The sequence below is a fragment of the Saccopteryx bilineata genome, chromosome 3 (assembly GCF_036850765.1).
Source record: "Saccopteryx bilineata isolate mSacBil1 chromosome 3, mSacBil1_pri_phased_curated, whole genome shotgun sequence".
In the NCBI taxonomy this organism is placed as follows: domain Eukaryota; kingdom Metazoa; phylum Chordata; class Mammalia; order Chiroptera; family Emballonuridae; genus Saccopteryx; species Saccopteryx bilineata.
Window position 1 is genome coordinate 286,342,670 of NC_089492.1, and position 22,421 is coordinate 286,365,090.

At 43.4% G+C, this 22,421-nt stretch overlaps 1 protein-coding gene across 23 annotated transcripts in view; it reads right to left on the reverse strand.

Moving 5' to 3' along the window:
- KIF1B (kinesin family member 1B) overlaps nucleotides 1–22,421 on the reverse strand; it is a 151,620-nt gene that overhangs the window by 11,093 nt on the left and 118,106 nt on the right. For 10 of the 23 annotated variants that reach the window (XM_066270474.1, XM_066270481.1, XM_066270483.1 and 7 more), the window contains 14 exons: nucleotides 22,242–22,360; nucleotides 21,295–21,380; nucleotides 20,873–21,002; nucleotides 20,532–20,694; nucleotides 18,213–18,303; nucleotides 16,466–16,584; nucleotides 15,313–15,368; nucleotides 13,191–13,299; nucleotides 11,975–12,041; nucleotides 10,893–10,977; nucleotides 9,251–9,356; nucleotides 3,352–3,466; nucleotides 2,204–2,337; nucleotides 913–974 (listed from right to left, as the gene is read on the reverse strand). In XM_066270474.1, the coding sequence (XP_066126571.1) occupies nucleotides 913–974; nucleotides 2,204–2,337; nucleotides 3,352–3,466; nucleotides 9,251–9,356; nucleotides 10,893–10,977; nucleotides 11,975–12,041; nucleotides 13,191–13,299; nucleotides 15,313–15,368; nucleotides 16,466–16,584; nucleotides 18,213–18,303; nucleotides 20,532–20,694; nucleotides 20,873–21,002; nucleotides 21,295–21,380; nucleotides 22,242–22,360 (1,442 nt within the window). Of the gene's footprint in view, nucleotides 1–912; nucleotides 975–2,203; nucleotides 2,338–3,351; nucleotides 3,467–6,805; nucleotides 6,833–9,250; nucleotides 9,357–10,892; nucleotides 10,978–11,974; nucleotides 12,042–13,190; nucleotides 13,300–14,668; nucleotides 14,870–15,312; nucleotides 15,369–16,465; nucleotides 16,585–18,212; nucleotides 18,304–20,531; nucleotides 20,695–20,872; nucleotides 21,003–21,294; nucleotides 21,381–22,241; nucleotides 22,361–22,421 lie in introns of all 23 variants that reach the window. The other 13 variants (XM_066270469.1, XM_066270470.1, XM_066270466.1 and 10 more) reach the window with 3 other exon arrangements.

Sequence of the window (22,421 nt, forward strand, 5' to 3'; positions counted from 1 at the left end):
CTGAACGATGTTTTATTTTTAAAAAATGACCAGATTCCCTCTGTCACATCCATCTAAGACTCACTCTTGACGCTTGTCTCAGTCACGTGATACATTTATCTGTCCCACCCTAAAGGCCGGTCCGTGAAAATATTTTCTGACATTAAACCGGTTCATGGCCCAAAAAAGGTTGGGGACCACTGTTCTAGAGCACAGAAGTTGAAATTCTAGTTTCACAGCACCTGTACAGTGATACTGCCAGGATACTTTGGGGCTACAGTGGACAGTGAAATGGTTATAAAGTCTCCTAAGACAAATTCATTCTAATACACTGAGTTTTTTTTTTAATAATATTCCATAGCACAGTAACATTTTGTTCAATAAAGTTTTTATAACTATATTACAAATCATAAATCAAAGTGTTATAACTCAGAAAAAGATAATTCCCAGCACCAAAAATTTGGTTTGAAAAATATGCCTGGTTTCCAAAAAAGTTTTTTGTTTTTTTTAAGAGAAAGAGAGAGAGTCAGAGAGAAGGATAGACAGGGACAGACAGGAACGGAGAGATAAGAAGCATCAATCATTAGTTTTTCGTTGCGCGTTGTAACACCTTAGTTGTTCATTGATTGCTTTCTCATATGTGCCTTGACTGCGGGCCTTTAGCGGACCAAGTAACCCCTTGCTCGAGCCAGCGACCTTGGGTCCAAGCTGGTGAGCTTTTGCTCAAACCAGATGAGCCCACGCTCAAGCCAGCGACCTCAGGGTCTCGAATCTGGGTCCTCGGCATCCCAGTCCAATGCTCTGTCCACTGCGCCACCGCCTGGTCAGGCCCAAAAAAGTTTTTATCTATCCTACAGAGGTAGGGCATTTGACATAATACACTCTAAACATATGCAAAGACAACTACCACTTCCCCAGTCCATACAGTCTTACCTGGGCTACCTGTGTCTGCCATCTTGCATAAACTGAGTTCATAAATTCCAGTGACCCGATTGCTATTTGAATGAAAACAAACAATTGCTTAATATCTTACCGCACAGAAGCAAGGAAATCTGTACGCTCTCTACTTAAAACACCATCTCCTCTGTAGGGGCTGCAGCCCACGTTCAAATATAAGTGGCTTATTTCTTTTCCTATTATTCTGAATACAAGAACTCTATTTTTTCCTACAAGGAGCCTGTTTCCATCTCAATCTTTTGAGCATTTTTGTTTTAATAGGATGAGTAAAGTTGAATGATAAACGAGACAGTCTGTAATACAAATATCGAAGTTAAAAATGTGCCTTTTCTTACGATGAGAGAGAAGAGCAGGAAAAAATTCTGATTAGAACAAAATAATAGGCCCTGGCCGGTTGGCTCAGCAGTAGAGCGTCGGCCTGGCGTGCGGGGGACCCAGGTTCGATTCCCGGCCAGGGCACATAGGAGAGGCGCCCATTTGCTTCTCCACGCCCCTCCCTCCTTCCTCTCTGTCTCTCTCTTCCCCTCCCGCAGCCAAGGCTCCATTGGAGCAAAGATAGCCCGGGCGCTGGGGATGGCTCCTCGGCCTCTGCCCCAGGCGCTAGAGTGGCTCTGGTCGCGGCAGAGCGATGCCCTAGAGGGGCAGAGCATCACCCCCTGGTGGGCAGAGCGTTGCCCCTGGTGGGCGTGTCGGGTGGATCCCGGTCTGGCGCATGCGGGAGTCTGTCTAACTGTCTCCCCATTTCCAGCTTCAGAAAAATACAAAAAAAAAAAAAAAAAAAAAAAAAAAAAAGAACAAAATAACAAATATCAGATTCTAGGGAATTTGATTGGGAAGGAACATTGAACCTTCTAGTATATTAGTAATGCTTATATTTTATGCTGGGTGGTGATACACAGACATTCACAGTATTATTCCTATATGTATCCTATAACATGTATGATATTTTTGCATATCTTAAATATGAATAAATCTTTGAAAGAAGAAAAATCCTAATGGTAATCTGTTGGAATAATAATGTCATTAAAAAAAATTTTAGTCCCTGCAAACTGTTTTGGAAGTGCTCACAATGTAATTTTCCTTCCTTCATTAACTCATGTATTCAATAATATTTTATTAAATGCCAATATTCAAGTCACTGCATTCTAGGTGCCAATGCTGTAACGGCTAATGGATTGTAAACTAACCCTGAAAGAGCAAGCCTAGGGTTCTGCTGAGTCTTTCTTGGGCAAACCAAGCGGAAGCTAAGCTTGTCTCAAAAACTTACGAGTCTGGTGACTTCGAGTAGCCACTGCCAAAGAGGCTGCGCAGAGAGCGTGGCGGTGAGATCCGGGCATCCCGGGAATAGAAGACCATGCACACGTCCTTGGTGAGGACAGCGGGCTGGATGCAGTGATCCAGCTGTGAGCAGACAGGGGTGCTTGTTAGAGGCAGACAGAGCACCTGGGACAAGAGCCCGTGCACCACCACCATGCGAATGCTGGTTCCGGATGTAGGGGCAGGAGTTCAGCTCTACCAATTATTTCAGCAGCAACGCCATGGCAGTGGATAATATGGGCAAGGTTAGGTGGCGTTCCTTGCAGATGCATTTATTTTTCAAAGTATTCAAAGTATTTTTTTCCCTGTAATAAAGGCTAATATATATTAGCTACTGTGTGCCATGCACTCTTCTAAATCCTTTTAGATCACATCTCAACAACTTTCTCAGGTAAATGCTACGATAGCCCCTAAAAGTGAGACCAAGAGACATTGATAAGAGTGTGGTGGTTACGGGGGGAGGGGGGAAAGGGAGAGGGAAGGGGGAGGGGGAGGGGCACAAAGAGAACTAGATAGAGGGTGACAGGACAATCTGACTTTGGGTGATGGGTATGCAACATAACTGAACTTTAAGATAACCTGGACATATTATCTTTGAATATATGTATCTTGATTTACTGATGTCACCCCATTAAAAATAAATACAATAAAAAAAAATACAAAAAAAAAAAAAAAAAAGAAATGAGGAGCCTGAGGCACAGAGAGATAAAGTCACCTAACGACAGGCAGACAGCAAGTGGCAGCACAGGGCCTGGAACTCAGACAGGCAGCTTCCAGAGCCTGTGCTGTTGGCCACTATTAGGCTCTGCACGCTACGAAAGCAGGAGGTGAAGTCTTTTTAAAATCATACATTCTTTGAAGAATGGTGAATAGGTTACTACAGCTGAAGCTGTAAGAAAAGTCGTGTGACTTTTTGAAGAGACAAGGAACGGAATTTAATATACTCAGAACAGTCAGCAAAGCATAGTAAAATGAATAACTAAAGGGTGTAGGGGGAGGAAGGACATCAGTGGACTCTTTCCTCCCCGTTTCCTACTGTGACCTGCCCGTTGTTCAGCGCTGCCTATTTCTAGCAACTCAGGTTCGGGATCTCCTCACCTCTAAGTAGGCTGACAAGGTCATGTAGATCTTTTCTCCATAGGGTGTCACTCGGTTGAGAAGGAGGGAGTTATGGAGGGAGCTGTCCCACACGGCCTCAAAACGGTAGAAGGTCCTAAGGTCAGAAAGGCAAGAAGAAGTCATCCCAAAGAAGCTGAAGTCACCTTAGTCCAGGTACTGTCACTATCATATTACAGAATCCTATGCCAATCAACACTTCCAATTTATTGATATCTAACAGCAGAGTGGAACCTTTACTTCATGGGAGGAAAAGGTAGCCCTCCCCCTTCCTGCCCCCACCTACCATCAGTGGGCACTTAGCTATGCATGAGGGGGGGGGCAACCTGCTTCTCCTCTAAAACATAAAAATAGTAAGATCAAACAGAGGGACTAAGATGAAAGGATAAGTATGCACAGAAACTGAAAGAAGAAAGAAAAGACCAAGTATGCTCATCTGTCAGTCGAGAGCAGGAAGCAAACAGTAATTTGTAAGCTGCAGTCTTCATCTCCCAATACAGGCTCTGTGGAGCCTCAGCAATGTCACAGACACAGCTGGGAGAACTAGCTTAGGAGACAGTACAGACAGCCTTGTTTTTTTTTTTTAATTTTTTAATTTTATTCATTTTAGAGAGGAGAGAGAAAGGAAGAGAGAGAGACAGAGAGAGAGACAGAAAGAGAGAAGGTGGGGAGGAGCTGGAAGCATCAACTCCCATATGTGCCTTGACCAGGCAAGCCCAGGGTTTCGAACCGGCGACCTCAGCATTTCCAGGTCGACGCTTTATCCACTGCACCACCACAGGTCAGGCCGGACAGCCTTGTTTTAAATAAAAGAACGAGAGGTTATTCTCAGCTGATGTTTCAGTAAAATAATTTTTAACACCAGAGATAGCCAACTACTATTTGACAGTTTAAAAAAAATTCACTTAGAGGTCAATCTTACATTTAAATAAATAGAAGCTATATGTAATTAATAAACACCTATAACTTTTTACAAGTTGTTCTAATAGCTTTCTTTTTTCCTCTGGGTAAAACACCACAGACCCTCACTGACATTAAACCTCCAGCCTGCAGGTCACATCCGAAGACAGGACAAAGTCAATAGCAGTTATGGGTCAGCTCCCAACGTCTCCCTCCTCTGAGCCCCGGGAAGCGCCTCGTCCACCCAGCGGAACAGATCTGCCATCGCCACTAGCTCCGTGCACATGTAATACACCTCACCCGATTCAACAGAGGTTTTTAGACACCTTGTTCCCTGCCCAATACATGCCTCCTTACTCTTTCCCAAATGGCAACCTCACTCTCTTTTCTAGGCTCCCTCAGACAAACAGTTTGCATATTTTATCTCTAAATATGTTCCTATGCTTCTTTCTCTAGAAATGATCACAGAGAAAACAATACACTTCTAAAAGACCTGCTTAACCACACATTATACTTGTTGCTTCTAGATCTAAGTCTTCTGAAACTACTTGACATTCTCACAAATATCTAGTTTCCCAGACAGCGTGTACAGATCGAGAAAATTCTCTGCACGACCACCAAAGGAATGCAGACACAACTAACAAGACAAAAACAGAAAACAATGAAGAGACCCAGACAGCAACCATGACAAAGGACAACGGGAGCCTTTCCAGAGCTCACCAGACTCAGCAGAGAACCCTTTATGCATCCACAAAGCCCTGTTTCGATCAAATCTTCACTTTCATTTAGTGTAAGACAAATTCAACCCTAGGTGATGATCTCCACTACTTCAGCAGAAGCCCCTGAGGACTCTGTCACCTTGACCCTGCTCTTTTACTGCGTCCCTGTGTCTGGGTACAGGAACAAGGTCTGACACAGCACGAGGTCTGGATATACCCATGCTGAAGTGGAAGAACTCCCTCTTCTTAGAGGGAGGACATTTATTAATGTGTAGATATTAATGGCAGAACTGCCGCCTGGCATTTGAAACTATAACTCAGCACCTCCCAGGGCTACAATTTAGGTTTCATGACTCTTTCAACTGAGGCAAATGTTTTAATTTGTGTAAGAGAACCTCTTTACATTTGTTTTCAGAAATGAACATAAAATTCTACTGGTAGAAACCTGGCTAACATAAAGGAATTTCTGACCCCACTAAAACCTTCCTGTATCGGAGGGCGGGGGTTGTTGATTGCTTGTTTGGCTGGTGCTTGGGCATGTTCTTTTGTAACACCCACCAAAGCTGGCAATTTTAGAAGTGATTGTAAGAAACACAACCTAGACTAGTGATAAATGTCAACTGAATTAGGCTAGCAAGAGAATTTAGAGTCAGAAACAGGGCTGAATCCTGCATGGCTCGTATAGTGGTTAGGAAATGATTTCAAATAGATTTCTCAAAATAACCGAACAATAGTTGTGTGTGTGTGTGTGTGTGTGTGTGTGTGTGTGTATTTTAAAATTAGAATATTTTAGGCTATATTGTCACGTATTACTATTCCTTCCCTAAATCGGATAAAGATCGGAAAAATTTCCTTTATTACTGAAGTAGGATTTCTGTTCCAAAGAAGAAAATAAATAGATGAGACAAGCAGCCCTGACAGGAGGAAAATAAAAGATTAAAAATAAAGTATTTCTCGGCCCTGGCCGGTTGGCTCAGCGGTGGAGCGTCAGCCTGGCGTTTGGGGGACCTGGGTTCGATTCCCGGCCAGGGCACATAGGAGAAGCACCCATTTGCTTCTCCACCCCCCCTCCTTCCTCTCTGTCTCTTCCCCTCCCGCAGCCAGGGCTCCATTGGAGCAAGGATGGCTCGGGCGCTGGGGATGGCTCCTTGGCCTCTGCCCCAGGCGCTAGAGTGGCTCTGGTCGCAGCAGAGCATCGCCCCCTGGTGGGCAGAGCGTAGCCCCTGGTGGGCGTGCCGGATGGATCCCGGTTGGGCGCATGCAGGAGGGGTCTGTCTGACTGTCTCTCCCCGTTTCCGGCTTCAGAAAAATACAAAAAAAAAAAAAAAAAAAAAATATATATATATATATATATATATATTTTTTAGGACATAGGACACACATAGGACAAAAACAAAGAAAAAGTGAATGATTATGCAAAGTGACATACAGAGCAACAAGCCTTTCGAGCTTGTGACAGAAGACTAAGAGAAGAACAGGAAGCAAAGGCTGAGACTCCCTGTAAGCCAAGGGGAGCGCCGTTCTATTCTGTGATGTACAAGGGGAAACCCTTAGGCATAAGAATAAACCAACAAGTTTAGTGAACGCAGTGAGAAAATAACGAAGAACTCTACAAACCACGTGAGAAGCTCTATGTGAAACTGGACGCATATCAGAAAGCCCAGGACACAACAGGTGCAAATAGTCTTCCTCTGCTCTAGGTGTGCTTAGGTTTGCATGGGGAAAGCAATAAGCTAAAGCAGCAAAGCAACGTGAGACACAAAGCATTCTGAGAAATTAGAATCTCTATGTATAGCAAAAAAGCAAACAGAAAATACCTAGGTATATCCTTATCAAGAAAGAGCCTGCAAAAACAGAAAAAAACTTTCGTTAGTGCAGCAAAAGAAAAAAAAAGGGAAGAAAAGACAGGCAGAACAGAAGAAAATACATAAAAAGGACAAATTTACTGTTAAGCAAAGTGAATTCACGTGGACAATTAACAGAGAACTCTATGGGAAACAATTTATAGAGCGCTTACAATGACATGGGCCCCTCTCCTGAGACACTCAATTACAGACAATGCTGGGCATAGGAGGGAATGCGGAGACCCACCTCTATGAACATCCCTTTCAGAGGTGACTGTGTGTTGGAAATGGTAGGAAGGTGCCATGGAGTTAGGGAAAAACAAGTCTATTAGGAAACAGAAATGTAGGACTGGGAAGAAAAGGAGTAATGGCTCTTGTGAGTCACACTCCACTATCAACATATCAGAACAGCCCCATAAAGCACATACACAATACACCCAAACTAGAGTTCTGTAACTTCAACTGTAAACATTAAACCCTAGGCAAAAAGGACCAATGATCTCATAACCAAACTCCATTTATTAATTCAGCACATTGACTTACATGCTCCATGTCCTTAAACTATAAAGACTGATGTCCATTTCTCATCGAACAGGCAAAACTAGAGATCTCTTTCATACATCCAGACTATTTGCTCCAAGGGTGAACAGCAAGCTTATCAAATGTCAGTAATATTTGGCCTCAAACCTGTTTATGCAGCTATGTTTGTTAATATAGTCACCTAATTTCATTAAATATTAGGTGAATCAATGAGACACGAGGCAAAAAAGGATTTTTGTTTGGTGTGAATCAAAACAGTGTAAAAATTCAGTGGACTGGTTGTAAAAGATTCAATCATAGTGAGTTGTGTAAAAAACAGTTGTTAAGAGTGGGTGATACCAATTAAAAGAAAGGGGAAATGATAACATTTTAATGCTAAATGACAAAAAGGTTTTAAATATTTGGCACTCCAATTTTCTTCATAGATTTCTAGTTCTTGTTCTACCAAACTGAAAATGATAGATGAGGGATTATGGATGTGGTTTTTGCAAGAAAGACAACCAGCAAGAGTGTGATAATTTAGAGTACAATTTATATAGTATATCTTTTCATTATTCTTGACTTCAACTTTTGTGAAAGACAAGCTGCTTCCGACAAAGCCAAGTTCTGCTTTTACAGCATCTGACCTGCTGCCGGGCACGAAACAAAGGAGCACTGAAGGTTATTCTAATGTAGGCAAGTTTAGCACAACCAGCACATCCACCAAACTCCACCTTCCCCTATGAATTCTGCTAAGTACCCTATAAAAATTTAAGATCTATTTTTCATAGTTGCAAAGAAAATGTGGTGAATGCTGCTGAATGTGTGCTGTAAGCGTCCAGCAGAAGAGAACATGATGCAGAGGTAACGCTGACTTTAGAGAAGACTATTGTTCAAGATTTTGCCCGGGGATTGACCAGGGAAGGTCCATGCACCCTTCTCTATCTCTGCCACTCGTCTCTTCGTGCGCACACGCGCACGTGCGCACACACACACACACACACCCTCATGCCTGCTAGCGGCTTCTGACAGGCAGAAGGCAGTTGTTTCTTTTTTCTCCTTCCTATGCAAAACTATAACACAAGAAAACAATGGGAAAAAGGAATCCTGGCCCAAACTTCTAATGTTGGTTTTTGTATTGTGTCACTTTTCCTGTCCTTCTTCCAAATATAACTATGAGCAGGTTTTCAGGAGCAGACCAGCACAGAAAAGTCCTGTTATGCGAACGGGCCCACATCAGAACACATGTGCTCCCAGCCCTTACTATGTAAAGAAACGGATCTCTGCACACTATGGAGTCACCCCTTTCCTGGGGAGGGGAGAGGGCCCAGCAGGTGAGTCCGGTCTGACAGGGAGAGTGCAATGGCCGTGTACTGTCTGTCAACTGATGTACTGTCTGTCATCAGTTGGTTATGAGATGGAATTTTAAGGGAAACTAAAAGTAAAAGGCAGCCCCCACTGGCAGCAGCAGAGACTGCACACAGAGGGTCCACTATACCTGAGGTCATGTTTCTAGGACACTTAGGACGAGAAACCTTTCTCCACAGCAACCACTTCACAGAAAATCTTTTAGTCTCAGCAATAATTAATTTGTACTTTTAAACCACTGGACAACATGCTAAGTTTCCTGCTTTTTCTCTCTCACTTTGTCACAGCTACTCAAATTCCACACCAGGAGCACATCCCCATTCTGTGAGGGTCCCTGGTCACACACACCTCTCCCATTATGCATGTACTTACTACGGGGAGCAGGGAGGGAAGGGGAGGAAAGAGGGATTTAAAGTGAGGAGGGAACTGGTTTCCTCATCTAAACAGGAGTCATCAATGAATGAGGAACCTCACAGGGCAGCAGTGAGCCCCCACCCAGGGCCCCCCCCCCCACTCATTAGCGGGCCCCACCTGCTGGAGTTGTGGGAAGACTTCAGGTACTTGGCAGAGATGATATTTAGGGACAGAATGGCATCAAGTGCAGCTTCATCCACCTCGGCTTTATTCCTAATCCGGCCTAAAGGAGATACAGAAACCAGAACATGGATGCAGTTAAAAAGGAAAGCGGCCCTTCTGTTGAGTAATAATATTCCATATAAATATTAATTTCAAAAACGCTTAAAAACCACTGCTTCAGACAGCAGAGTATGATCTTTCTTCTAGGGGTTCTTAATTTGGTTTACACATATGCAAGGGGGTCTATGGATGGAATTCAAAATGTCCATGAACTTGACCCGGGGAAAAAAATCATGTTTATTTTCATGAACCTCTACATGAAACTTGGCACTTCCTTCCATTATGAAGGGAGGGGACAAGCCACAAGAGAACCAGCAGTACCTACGACTCCATTCCCAACAGAGGTCACAGATGTTTTCAAATCACACTAATGTAAAATAACTTTCATTATTACTTTGAAACATACACATTCAATTCTTTACTGCATCAATAAAGAAGAACTTAGGTACAAATTTGTTTATTGTTTTAACAATTGTATTCCAATATTATTAGTTCCCTTGGTAATCCTAAATACTTCTTACTACACTTAAAAATATAATTCTGAGGCGTCACCACTGCCAGAAGGTTCAAAGGCACAGAAGGCTCAGAAGCCCTGCCGTACTGTTCTAAAGCTTATACTGTTTAGCCCGTTTTTTTCCTCTCATTATGCCTTAGCTTAATATCTCCATCTGCCGATGGGTTGCTAGCCATTTGCAAGTTAGACCTGTTCCTGACTACCCTATTTAAAATGTTTCCATGTGTGGAAAACAAGCAAAACCCCTCTAATTTCTCTGGAACCTATTCAGTTCCTCTCCCACAGAGCTAACCCAGTTCTTTTGGACCCTGTGTGTTATGAACTCTCTCATCACTGGTCTTTTTCACTTGTTCTCATCTTTGTACTTATGCAACTGCTTTGTACATATACATGTCTCCTCAAGGAAGGGTAAGCTCACGATAAGCTGAGACTTCTAGTACAGAACCATTCCCATGGTCACTGAGCACAATAATGGTTGAATAACGTAACCCTAATAACGGAGCTGAGAAAAGAGTGGCTTCAATCTCAAGGCTTCTGCTCTCCAGAGCCACACAGGCCCTGTGCTACCAGCAGGGACAATGTGGTCTCAAAAGCCTGGCTGCAGCTCTGGCCAGCTGGCTGGCTCAGTGGTAGAGCATTGGTCCAGTGTGTGGAAGTTCCAGGTTCGATCCCAGGTCAGGGCACAAAGAAGCGCCCCTCTTCTTCTCCCCCTGTGCCCCTCTCCCTTCTCTCGCTCTCTTTTCTCCTCCTGCAGCCATGGCTTGATTGGTTAGAGCAAGCTGGTCCTGGGCACTGAGGATGGCTCTATGGCCTTGCCTCAGACACTAAAATAGCCTGGTTGCCAAGCAACAGAGCAGCGGCCCCAGATGGGCAGAGCATCACCCAATAGGGGGCTTGCCAGGTGGGTCCCAGTCATGGTGCATGCAAGAGTCTATGTCTCCACTTCCCTGCCTCTCACTTAATAATAATAATAAAGAAAATTAAAAAGCCTGGCTGCCTACTCAGCCAGTGGAATATACTTACCTACCACCAGCTCACGGACATCTTTCCAGTGGAGTTCACTTCCCTTCTCATGGATAATGGTCACTGTGATTCTTCGCTGAATGCCCTAAGGAATGAAGCAGGGCTGTTTAGCTGGGACAAGCTATTATTTCCTCCTGTTGTTGCTTTCTGGATTGTTAGGTGCCAAGGAGGATGGGAAGGAGCGGTATGGAGAGAAAAGGGAAATACCGTCCACTGTGTTATTCTAAACAATAGGGCATAGGTCAGGGATTGAGGAGTAGCCAGGTTTTGATGTGGCTTTAAGAACAGATGTCCAGTGCCTGACCAGTGGTGGCACAGTAGATAAAGCATCAACCTGGAACGCTGAGGTCACCAGTTTGAAACCCCATGGTTACTGGCTCTGAGCACAGACTCGTCAGCATGGGTTCACTGGCTTGAGCAGGGGTGGGGGTGGGGTGGGAATTGTCCACATGATCTCTAAGGTTGCTTTCATGAAAAGCTCAAGGTTGCTGGGTTGAGTAAGGGGACATCAGCATGCCCCGGTCAAGGCACGTAGAAGCTCAGTGTACAACTAAAGTGAAAGCAACTATGTTCTCACCACCACCCCCTCAAAAAATAATAATAAAATAAAATAAACAGATGCCTAAATTATATGTCCCTGAGTATGAGACTCTCAGCTCCTCTGAGGTCAGTCTACATGTCCTACATTTCACAGCTAGATTTTTCGTCTATGGAAACTTTCATCTTCTACCCCCATTATGAACTTTTGGCTGTAAAAGTAGTTTCCAAACATCACAAAACAAAAACTGTACAAAAGGACATTGAAGCTGCACAGATTACAATAGTTGAATGAAGCAAAAGCTTTTATCAAAAAGCTCTTCTATAATATATTTATATAAAAAAGCAAGGGAATATATAAGCCAAGGTTGATAAAGAAACATTAAAAACAAACATACAAAAGAGGAAAATAAAAAAGAACAGAGCAGTCACCCCCACCTCCAAATCCCTTAGAAATGGAGAAGGAAAGCAGAGAATCAGAGTTCTGTGTCTTAGTCTAAACTCTGTGTTTCCTCCTAGGCCCTCTTTTCAACCCTCATTAGTACCTGGTGAAGCAAAAATGTCCCCTGGCAGGGCAAGCCTGCCGTATGGTCAACCACAGCTGGGATATACCTATAAAAAACATAAGGGAGAGAAGTTACATAGAAGCCTCATGCTGGCTGGGGCTACTGCACCGACAAGGTCTTCCCTGTTTGCTATCCCCCAGAGGTCTCTGTTTTTCTAAGCTCCGATCTACATCTTTTTCAACACCTGGGCATTGAATCACATGGTTATTCGCATCTAGTAAACCTTTCCACATATCTATGTTCCTTCATTCTTAATAGACTCAAGTGCTCAAGAGATTAGTAATGGCTTTTGGTTCCATCCCAGTGCTCTGAATAAGATACTCCATAAATATAATGCACAACTGTAATGGCAAGTGTGAGGAAACGGGATCATTTCGAGTCTAGATTGTTTTACAAGACTCAGAAAAAAGCAAACTTAGTAAAAATCATTACTGTAACTATTTCTGCCTCATGAAGCAAGTTGTAATCACATTATAGGTCTGTCTATGGAAAGTCATATTCCTTAAAGTGATGTCTCTAATGATGGCTGCACTTGGGATCAAGAGAGCCACACCTCACACATGGTAGGACCTCAGTAATTGTGTCATGGAGGTGAGCCTGATGGTGGCAGCACTTGGCATTGTACAGAGGGTCATCAGAATAACATTTACCTCTACCTCTACATTAATATAGGCCCTTGCCTCTGTTTCAGAAGTGGGGGGCTTTTGAAAATTTTTTTTCCAAAAGCATTTTAGAGACAACTATAAATGATCATTACATTTGCTACGTACTCTAACACAGCTCATACACAGAGAGAAGCTGATGCTGATATTTTGATCTAGGGCAATGGCCCTGAACTTGGGGTGATTTTGTTCCCTAGGGAGCATTTGGCAATGCATTACTGCCATGTAGTGAGTAGAAGCCAGAGTTGTATCTAAATATCCTACAATGCACAGGCCCGCCCCTAAGAGCAGAGAAGTATCTGGCCCCAGATAGTGCCATGGTTGAGAAATCCTGGTCTAGGGAAACACTCTGTCCCCCAATCTTCCCACTGAGATTCAAAGAATAATATCAAGACCACCAAAATTCAAGTCAAAACTGGAATTTGACAGTGACAATGATTCATGAACCTGAATATAAGAAGAGAGACAAAAACTTACATTATCTGATTTTGAAAAACTTTGCCTTATTTAAAAGTTTAGAAAGTTGGACTTACTCTCCTGTAGGCTCCAGCTCACTGATCTCAAACCAAACCAGAAGGTCATACTTGCTCATGCTCTGGCCAAGGCTGGTTTTGCTCATGGTGTTTAACTTGGTGGCTGGAACTTATAAAAGTTTTAGAAAGAGTCAAAATCTGATCCAAGTCCACTCAGTAAAAGTATATGACTGGTTCTCTTATGTCAGTTTTCAAGGACACACTTGGGAATGGCAGCAAAAGTCAGGGGATAGAGTTCAAGGTGGAAGACCAAGAGAAACTTCAACATCAACTATGTCAGAACCTCTAAGTTCAGAGAACAAGGAAAGGGGGGAGTCAGAATCTTCCTCCCTCTCAACAAACTGTATCCAACGATAAGAAAGCAAGTTTTCTGCGGAGTGAATACACTCTCAAAACCAAAGAAAACCTTTAGACTCTTGCACTTTGAGGCACACACAGCATCGTAATCACAGAAAAGCCGATGTGGGCAAGGCCCTGTGCATCACAGCTGGGGTGAGGGAGGGCAGATCCAACCCCCAGGGAGGTTCCTGAACCTCCCTGCCCCCTGAGAGTCACCTGGGGATCTTAAAGATGGCAAAGCCCCGGCCACACCCCAGGCCCCTTTATATCACCACCTCCAGGGGTGGGACTCAGTGCTCTGAGATGTCTGAAGCTCCCCAGGTCAGGCTAATCTGCAGACAAGTTTGGGAGCCACTGGTCTGATCTCTAAATAGAGGATACATTTTCTCCAGATTTAAACTGCATATTTGTAACTGTACTGATGAAATACATTAGCCAAAACCCAGCATTTTCAAGAATTTCAGATTCTACATAATGGGCATTTTGAAACATTATATAGAAACTCTAAAATCTGGCAATATATAGAGGGTTCTCTGCTCAGTGAGAGTCAAATGACTTGGTAACTAACTATTGCCCAACCACTTTGGTTGAGTCTCTTAACCTCTGGGAGTGTGTCTCCTCATCTATAAAATGTAGGTGATTATTTTGTCTGCTGTCTCAAAGGGGACTCCGAGGATCCCGACACCTGGTCTAACGGGGCATTATGAGGCACCCAGCACTGCTGCACACAGCCTGTCGGCATCACCCACCCCACTGAACTCCACAGGACGGTGGTGCTAGGCAAGAGGAAAGTAGGGTTATTGATTCTGGTAGTCACTAAGGGTCAGAACAAAACTATAAACATTAAAAAGCAAAAACATGTACTAGTAAAAATCTTTAAAATTAAAAGCACTATGGCAAAGACACCAAACATCAAATATAAGTAACCCGCACCCCGGGGTGATGTGGAAGAGGTGCAAGTAGACAGGGGGCTTCTTTAAATCTCTCTGAAGCCAATGTGACATGATCTCATCAGTATGCCGAACTCTGCATTCAGCTCAAGCAGCAAACCGAAAGGTGGCGTTTCCCAGAGAGCCAAGCTTAGGACAAGCCCCTGAGGGTGCTTCTACACCTAAGGCAGAGCTGACACAGCTACTAACCATCGCATTTGGGCACCCTCTCACTCTGACAGCTGGGAACTGGCAGAGAGAGAGAAGGCAGCACGGGTTCAGCCCCATCCTGGAAGGTGGCAGCCGCGGAGGACGCGAGCACACTGGCGTGCTCAGAGACTGTGTCCAGCACACGCACATTCACATAGCCAGACACGAGAAATCGAACCAGCTCGATCTTTCTCTCATTCTCTGAATGCAGGAGGAAGATGAGGAGTACAGGGGGGAGTGAGCAAAGGGTGGGGCAGGAATGTGGGCAATGAGGAAAAAGGGCAAAAACAAAGAAAATCAAAACAAGATAAATAAACATGCAGGATCAATTTAATATGCAAAGAAATGCCCAGTCACCTGACAGTTATGGAGACTTACATACAAAGCAGAGCAATTTAGGAACAGGGAGCTTATGAAAATAGACAATAAGAAGACTGGAGAATCGGCAGGAATAGAGTCCTATTGTTTCTCACTTCTCATTTTAAATGAGGAGCCAAGAATTCTAGTTCCTGCTAGATACAAGAATATATGAGGATGCGTAGACATGGAGTAAAAATGTGAACAAGATTTTTAGCTGAAAAGGCATTCAGAATAAAAGATGTACTCACAAATAGCATCATGCACAGAACACAGCTAGAGCTCACCTGGCTTGGAGAGTGGCATGGGTGGAGGGAAGAATCGTCGCGATGGCTGAGGTGGACTGCAAAGGAAGGAAGGCCAAGTTCTTAAAAACGGAAGAGCCCCATGTGGGTGACAATGGCATGTTTAAGGCCCTAGATATAGATGGTTTGTACTTTCAACTCATGGCATCACATACCAGACATAATTCCACAGAGTAAAACTGAGGCTAAGATTTAATTTTTTTAGAGAGACAGACAGAAAGGGAGAGAGATGAGAAGCATCAACTCATAGTTATGTCACTTTAGTTGTTCACTGATTGCTTCTCATATGTGCCTTGACGGGGGAGGGGGGTTTCCAGCTGAGCCAGTGACCCCTTGTTCAAGCCAGTGACCTTGGGCTTCAAGCCAGTGACATCTGGGCTCAAGCCAGCAACCATGGGATCACGTCTATGATTCCCCTCTCAAGCCAGAGAGAGACCTTGCGCTCAAGCTGGTGAGTCCACGCTCAAGCCAGTAAACTCAGGGTTTCAAACCTGGGTCCTCTGCGTCCCAGACCAATGCTCTATCCATTGAGCCACTGTCTGGTAAGGCTGAGGCTAAGATATTTTAATAAAAGCCCCCTTCTGTCACAGCTACAGAGGAAACAGAAAAGTTTTCTGTCAACACAACTCTGCCTTCATCCTAAAGTTCCCACTGTTGCCGTCCTTACCAATTTTGATGTCTCCCTAGAGCTTACACTTCATAAAGATCTATGTGGGTAGGAACAGTTATACACGATTTCATGTTATATCCCTGTTACCTCAACTTTCAGGCCTATTCAAAGTTTCTTCCTACAGAAAGATGGTACTCAAGATCACTTGGGCAAAATTCAATTTGCTCTACCTACAATCAGTGACTACATGGTTTAGGAAAAACGGTGAAGCATGGTTAGAGCATCATCCCAATATGCCAAAGTTGTGGGCTCGATCCCCTGTCAGGGAACATACAAGAATCAACGAATTAATGCATAAATAAATGGAAGAACAAATTGATAATTCTCTCTCTCTCCCTATAAATCAATCAATAAAAAATGTTATTTAGTTATCTTCAAAAGATTTCTTCCTTTCCAGCAGGTGACGATAACAGCAACAATGATAATAATATCAACAACCAAAGTCTTTACTCATTTGGCCCAAACCTGTTAAGGTCCTGTCCTTGCAGGTGAAGTGGGTGTTGCTGATAATGCCCAAAGACTTCAAATACTATGGGCTTGGTTTTGATATATTCCACAAATGATTCGGTGACCTCCACCGCAATCTAATAAGAAATAAAGCCAAGCCAGATTAGGGAAAGGTGAGAAGAAAACATATTTTTGTTGCAATCAGAACTTGAGCTCTGTCGAGCACTCAGGATGTGCCGGGCACTTTCTTATGCAGGTTGCCCTTCCCACAACAAAGATAAGCTCAGGGCTCCACTCCAGTTAACCAACCTCTGCCCTCACCCCCACCGCCTGTCACACACACAGTGTCTCAGCTTAACCAAGTGCACTTGCTCTCTCCTCTGTTGTGCTTGGAGACGGCCCAGGCTGCAGCCCTGCCTGCAAGACCTTCCTGTCTCCACACCTCTCAATCAGCTCAACCAGTAACAACAAATAGAAAAACATGACTGTCAACCACGTGCCAGGTACAGTGCCAGGTCTGACCCACCTTTTCTTATTTATACTACATCCTCCAGGAAGTTCCCCTGCCTCCTTTCTGTACCCAACCATCCATACCCAACAAAAAAAGTGACTCAAAGCATCTTTCTATTAATGGAAATAACTTTTCTGTCTCTCCCATTTCACTGCATTTAAAGAATACCCTTCTCATGTCTCTAGATCTTGTTCTACTGTTGTTTAAATAAGCATTTCATTTCCTTATCATAATTGTGAGCTCTTCAGGCGTAGTCATCTCTGATTCATCTGTGCATTCCCCAGGGGGTCAGGCACAGTCCTGTGCACAGTAGCCAATTAATGTTTACTGGATCCATCATGCGCATATTTATAGAATTAAACAAAAAAACAAGTGTTTTGTGTTTGCTCGGTCCATTTCTGGGGTCCTTTCCTCCCGTGCTCAGAGAGCAGACACGGCTAACAGGAACGAGAGAACATTCCGTGCAGTAATGAAGATTCTGGAAACCAGGGCCACATTTCTCTGAGCTCAACCCCCCTCACCTCTTCTTAGCTTTGTTACCATGGTGAGTGACTTTTCACTGCTCTGTGCCTCAGTTATCGCAGTTGTAACATGGGGATTATGATCGTCTATGAGTGAAGAAACAAAAACCATTCCTAATAATGACTGACAAGCTCTCAATGAATATTTGCTATTGTAATGAGGATGATGACATTTGAGTGAACCTTCCTAGAAGGGATGGAGGGTCGGTTTTCTTATTCCACGTATGAAAGGGCTGTAAGGGCCATTAATGGATTCATCCCAGTATCAGCTGCACTAAAGACAGAACCTGAATCTTAGTTACAAAGGGATTTAATAGTTTTTATCTTATTTGCAACAGAACAATGTTAAATGCCTTACAGTTTGAAGGACAATAAACATATTAACTTCAACAAACTCATACTAAAATGCTTCCTTTTCCAGGAAGAAAATACTAAAAACTCACTACAGTCAAGGTGATGGGAGGTTTTATTGGCAGATTAACCTGCACACCACTCATGGGGCCGCTGAAATTCAGAGAAGGCGGCCAGCTGCTGTCAGGGATGAGCTCATCGCCTGGCCACTCCCTCCATTGTCTGCTCTCCACAGCAGGGAGCCCACTGCACAACAGCTCCAATTACCATACCCCTCCCCTGAGGAAGCCCAAGGGGGCCCACACCACTACCTCACACCAGCCACTCACTTCAGGGTACCACAAACCCGCCAACCATTGGCAAAAATGTCCGTGTCACTTACATTCTGCACATGATAGAAGCCCAGGGGACTTCCTCTGCCATTGTTTTTGAGGGGTTCAGTGGAGAATGCTTCATCATGGCGATGCAAAAAGCTTAACAGAAAAATAAGACATGAGGATTTTTCATTAAATGGTTTCATCGGGATCTATGTTGCATGAGCTTGACTCAGATCATATGGAAACAAACACTATACTTAAGCAGAGTCCTTAACTGAGCAAGTCATTTAAATGTCCTTGTCAAAACATTTTCCGTATCACTCAGATAGCATGTTAGACTTTATTTCAGAAACGACTGAAAAATGAACTGACCCTGACCACTGGGCATGCAGATGTACATGCAGGCATGCCTCAGAGGGCTCAGAGGGAATCGGTGACCTCCTGGGCCTTTGTAGTTCTACATTGAGAAGAAAAAGTATGAAATTGTTTGTGAGGAAAAAGATCTGGCAGATTCAAGCTTCCACAAGGCAGGACTCCAGCCTGTAGATGGCAGACCTGCCTAGGAGTCTCAATCCAGACCAGCTATGAGTGGAAGCAAATGCCACTTCTTGCAAAAGACCTGCCCTGACTCACACACACAGTTCTGTGTTCTCACAGCACTAGGAACCTGTATTCTTCAATAGTGATGATTCCACTGTTTGAAATAATGTATTTATATGCCTGTCTCCCCAAAAGACAGCCAAGTGTCTCCCAAAGGGCTTGAAATATAGAAGATACTCCTGACATATCTGTTGATTCAGCGGTCTATGTTTATTTGTTCTCACAAATAGTGAGGTTTTATTGTGCTCTCTCCCTCCTTGCTATAAGGGTGAAATAAAAATTGGGGAATTAAAGCATTCTCCATACAAAGATCTACTGCCAGGTAGAAATATCCAGCAAGAGGACATCCTATAGTCCCACAAAAAAGGGGCAAAAGACTACTTTGAATAGAGGATAGAGAGACCAGGATCATAAACTCCTTATCTTCCCAATTAATTCACCGAGTTGGAAGAATATACACTGTACCCACCAGAGGGGGGTGATCTCTGATATACACTCCTCCTGCTCTTCCTTGGAGCGGGTGCAATTATCCTGGGGCTGCACACAGTGACATGTGACATCAGTCACATTGTTCTACAGCTGTGTCTCCCCTATGTAGCCCCGATAAGAGTTTATAAAAACCCAAGAAGGACCTGAGTCTTCTCTCAACGTGAGTCAATACGCCCTTTCCTCCAGGGCTGATGCCAGGTGCACACGCCACTCTTTTCAGGAGGTTTTAAGACAAAAGTCAACATATCACTGTCACTTCAGACAACAGTGAACCTAGTGGGTTTTCTCCATGAAACACGCCAGATGCCTGACTAGAACAGTGGAAGCTGATTCACCGAGCCAGCTCCATCCCTCTCGAAATTTGAGGCTATAGCAAAAGCACATTAAATGGGCTAAACCAACACTAGATGGATAATATTTCAATGATTATGAATACTGAAAATTATATTAGTGGCTTACTAGGTGGTAATCACATCTAATTCAGGACATGGCTAAACCCTATGTAAAAGTAACACCTTATAAACTGTATTAGGACCTCGTGGAAGGCCCAATAATGAGGAAGAGAAATGGCAGAACTCTGAAGCAACCTTTTGGGGGCACCAGTGGCAAACTGGGCTTTAGGATTGGGACTTCATTCTCTTGTATTGTGGCCCTTTCCAAGTACTGCAGGGATATATTGATGCTTGGAGGTATTAATAACTAAGGTTCTTAAAAAAGTGTTTTCCTAGGGAGATGGTGAGAAGAAAGCATGTAGAATATAGTCAGGAGGGTTACAGGATAGAAACAGCTAATAAGTGGTTGAGAAATGAAACCTGTCACATCTTCTTTACTTAAGATCTTTTTTTTTCCAATTGCTGTAGAATATTACTATTTATTACATTATTTAAAATTTGTTTTCCCCAAGTATTAAATGGGCATAACTGGTGATTAAGTGATTCATGGATTTCAGATTTGTTTATTAAAAGAAAACATTCAGCATGAAGAGTATTAAAAAGACTAATAAATATAGTCTGGATCAGAACCTATATTCCTAGCAGAGAGGAACAGTCCACAACAGAACCTTCTAGCAGAAGGCCTGGCCACACTCTTCCCCACAATGAACTTTGTGTTCCAATGCATTGTAGGTTTCCAAGTTCTTACTCCCGTCTTGTGTGAAGAAAGCATTCTCTTTCAGAGACTGGGAGTTGCTGTTTCTCAGGAGTGTTAGTGTGTCACAAACGGAAAGCGGTCTGCAGAGCACATAGGACGTGCCGCCTGGGCTGCCATCTGGATAGGCAGAGAGAAGGGATGCTTACTTGAACTGACAGAAGATGTCTGCATACTCTGGGAGGATCCCGCTGGCCTGCAGCACGGTTACACGAAAAGTGAAGGCACTGCCCAGTTTCAGGTGGTTGCCAATCTCTTCAGGAAACCCTTCCATGACCATCTTCCCATCCAGCAAAGTGCTGGACTTCAAATCTAAAGAGGATCAAATAGACATAAATCTGCGTCAGATAAAGCACAGACCACCCTTCAAAGAGGCAAGTAGGGCATTCTTTCCATTCCTAGTGAATGAAAGTGACTATCTCCTTGACAATGGTCAATATTTTTCCCTTTTTGAAAATGTCCCCAATCGTAGGAAACTGTGTCTACGCACCCAAGTCATTCGTTCGATTGATTTCCTCTGGAGGAGTGGTGACCTCAGAGCTCTGCCCCTGTCCTTCCACAATCCTCAGCTCTTCCAAGGACAGACCAGAACGGGTCATTGCAACGGAAGAAAAGTCACTCTGAAAACAAAGCAGGGGGAAGTAGATGATAAAATAGAATAATAATGGTGACTGTAAAATTATGTGGATTAAGAGCTGCCTGAGAAAAGACAATACAATATAAATGTTGGGCCTTTACCTTTACTGTTGTAATTCTTAAACATGTCTCCTATTCTATTAAACATCCTGTGGTTACCTATACGTTTTAGTTCTAGGTACAAGGATTGTTCTCCAGTGCTGAGCATCCTTCTTATAAGCCTGTCTACTTCTTTCCCCTTCAATTAGGTTTCCCCCTTCCTGAAAGGTTTCTCACCTGATTAAAGTACTCGTTATCAAAAGATATCTTAGCTGTTCCTGACTGTCGAATTCCAGAGCCATAATCGGGAGCTTCTTCATCCGCTAGACAGGAAAAAAATCAGGAAAGGTGGAATGAGACTCCATAGGGGGAAGAAGGCGAATGAGTCTTATAGGATTATAACAAATAAGAGAGTGGTGGAGCCTTAGGTTCTAAAAGTTTAATACAAGAGGAGACACCAAAGGACATCCTTTTGTTTAAGAAAGAAAAAACGAGACCTGGTCAGTAAGATCATGTGGGCTGCTTCCAACTTAGGTAAACTTACCAAACCCCTTAGCTCAAATAAGACAAGTTAGTAAAGGACCAGTTTTATTCTTAATATTGTTCAAATGTCATATCTAAAAATACTGATCCCTTCACTTGGCAATATTATATTCAATAATATTCAAAGGTCACTAAACAGAGCAGAGTATTTAGAAATTAAAACAGAAAAATCACAGGAAATAACCACATTCTTTCCCCAGAATGTAGGCTGGCTCATGGAGAACTATCAGACTCTTGATCCGTGTATTACAAAATAACAGCCAAAGGACAGAAATGTCTAGCGTATCCTGAGAGAAAATTAGGCAAGAAAAAGTCCTGAAAAGCTTGTGTCACTTCTGAGGCAGTTAATATACATTATTTAAAATGCAAATAACTTTTATAAAGTTAACCCAAGAGTTGTGCTTCATGGTAAAGGAAATCCCTTTACCCCAGTATTCCAAAATAGCAGTAGCTCAGACTATACAGAGTCTGTTTCTGATTTTTTAGAACAATGGTTAGAAGGGAAGTAGTAAAGGCTTTCCCCGAGACAGACAAACACACTGTGTTTCTTTGTGTCCCTGCAGCATGGCCTGTACAGAGCTGGCCTGCTCAGTCTCCAGGCAAAGAACCCACAGCTCTCATTTTGGAAGAGGGTCACCAACCTGCAATGGCTTGCACAGCCACACGCAGAAATCCCCGCACTTCACCCTTCTCGCTGACAATGGCCACCCTGTGGATCAGGGGCACGGGATACAGCAGATTGCTCAGGTAAACAAAGGCCCTGGAGACAGAAATGGGAGACAAACAGCTGAGCATCCCACAGACAGAGAAGCTGGCTGTCA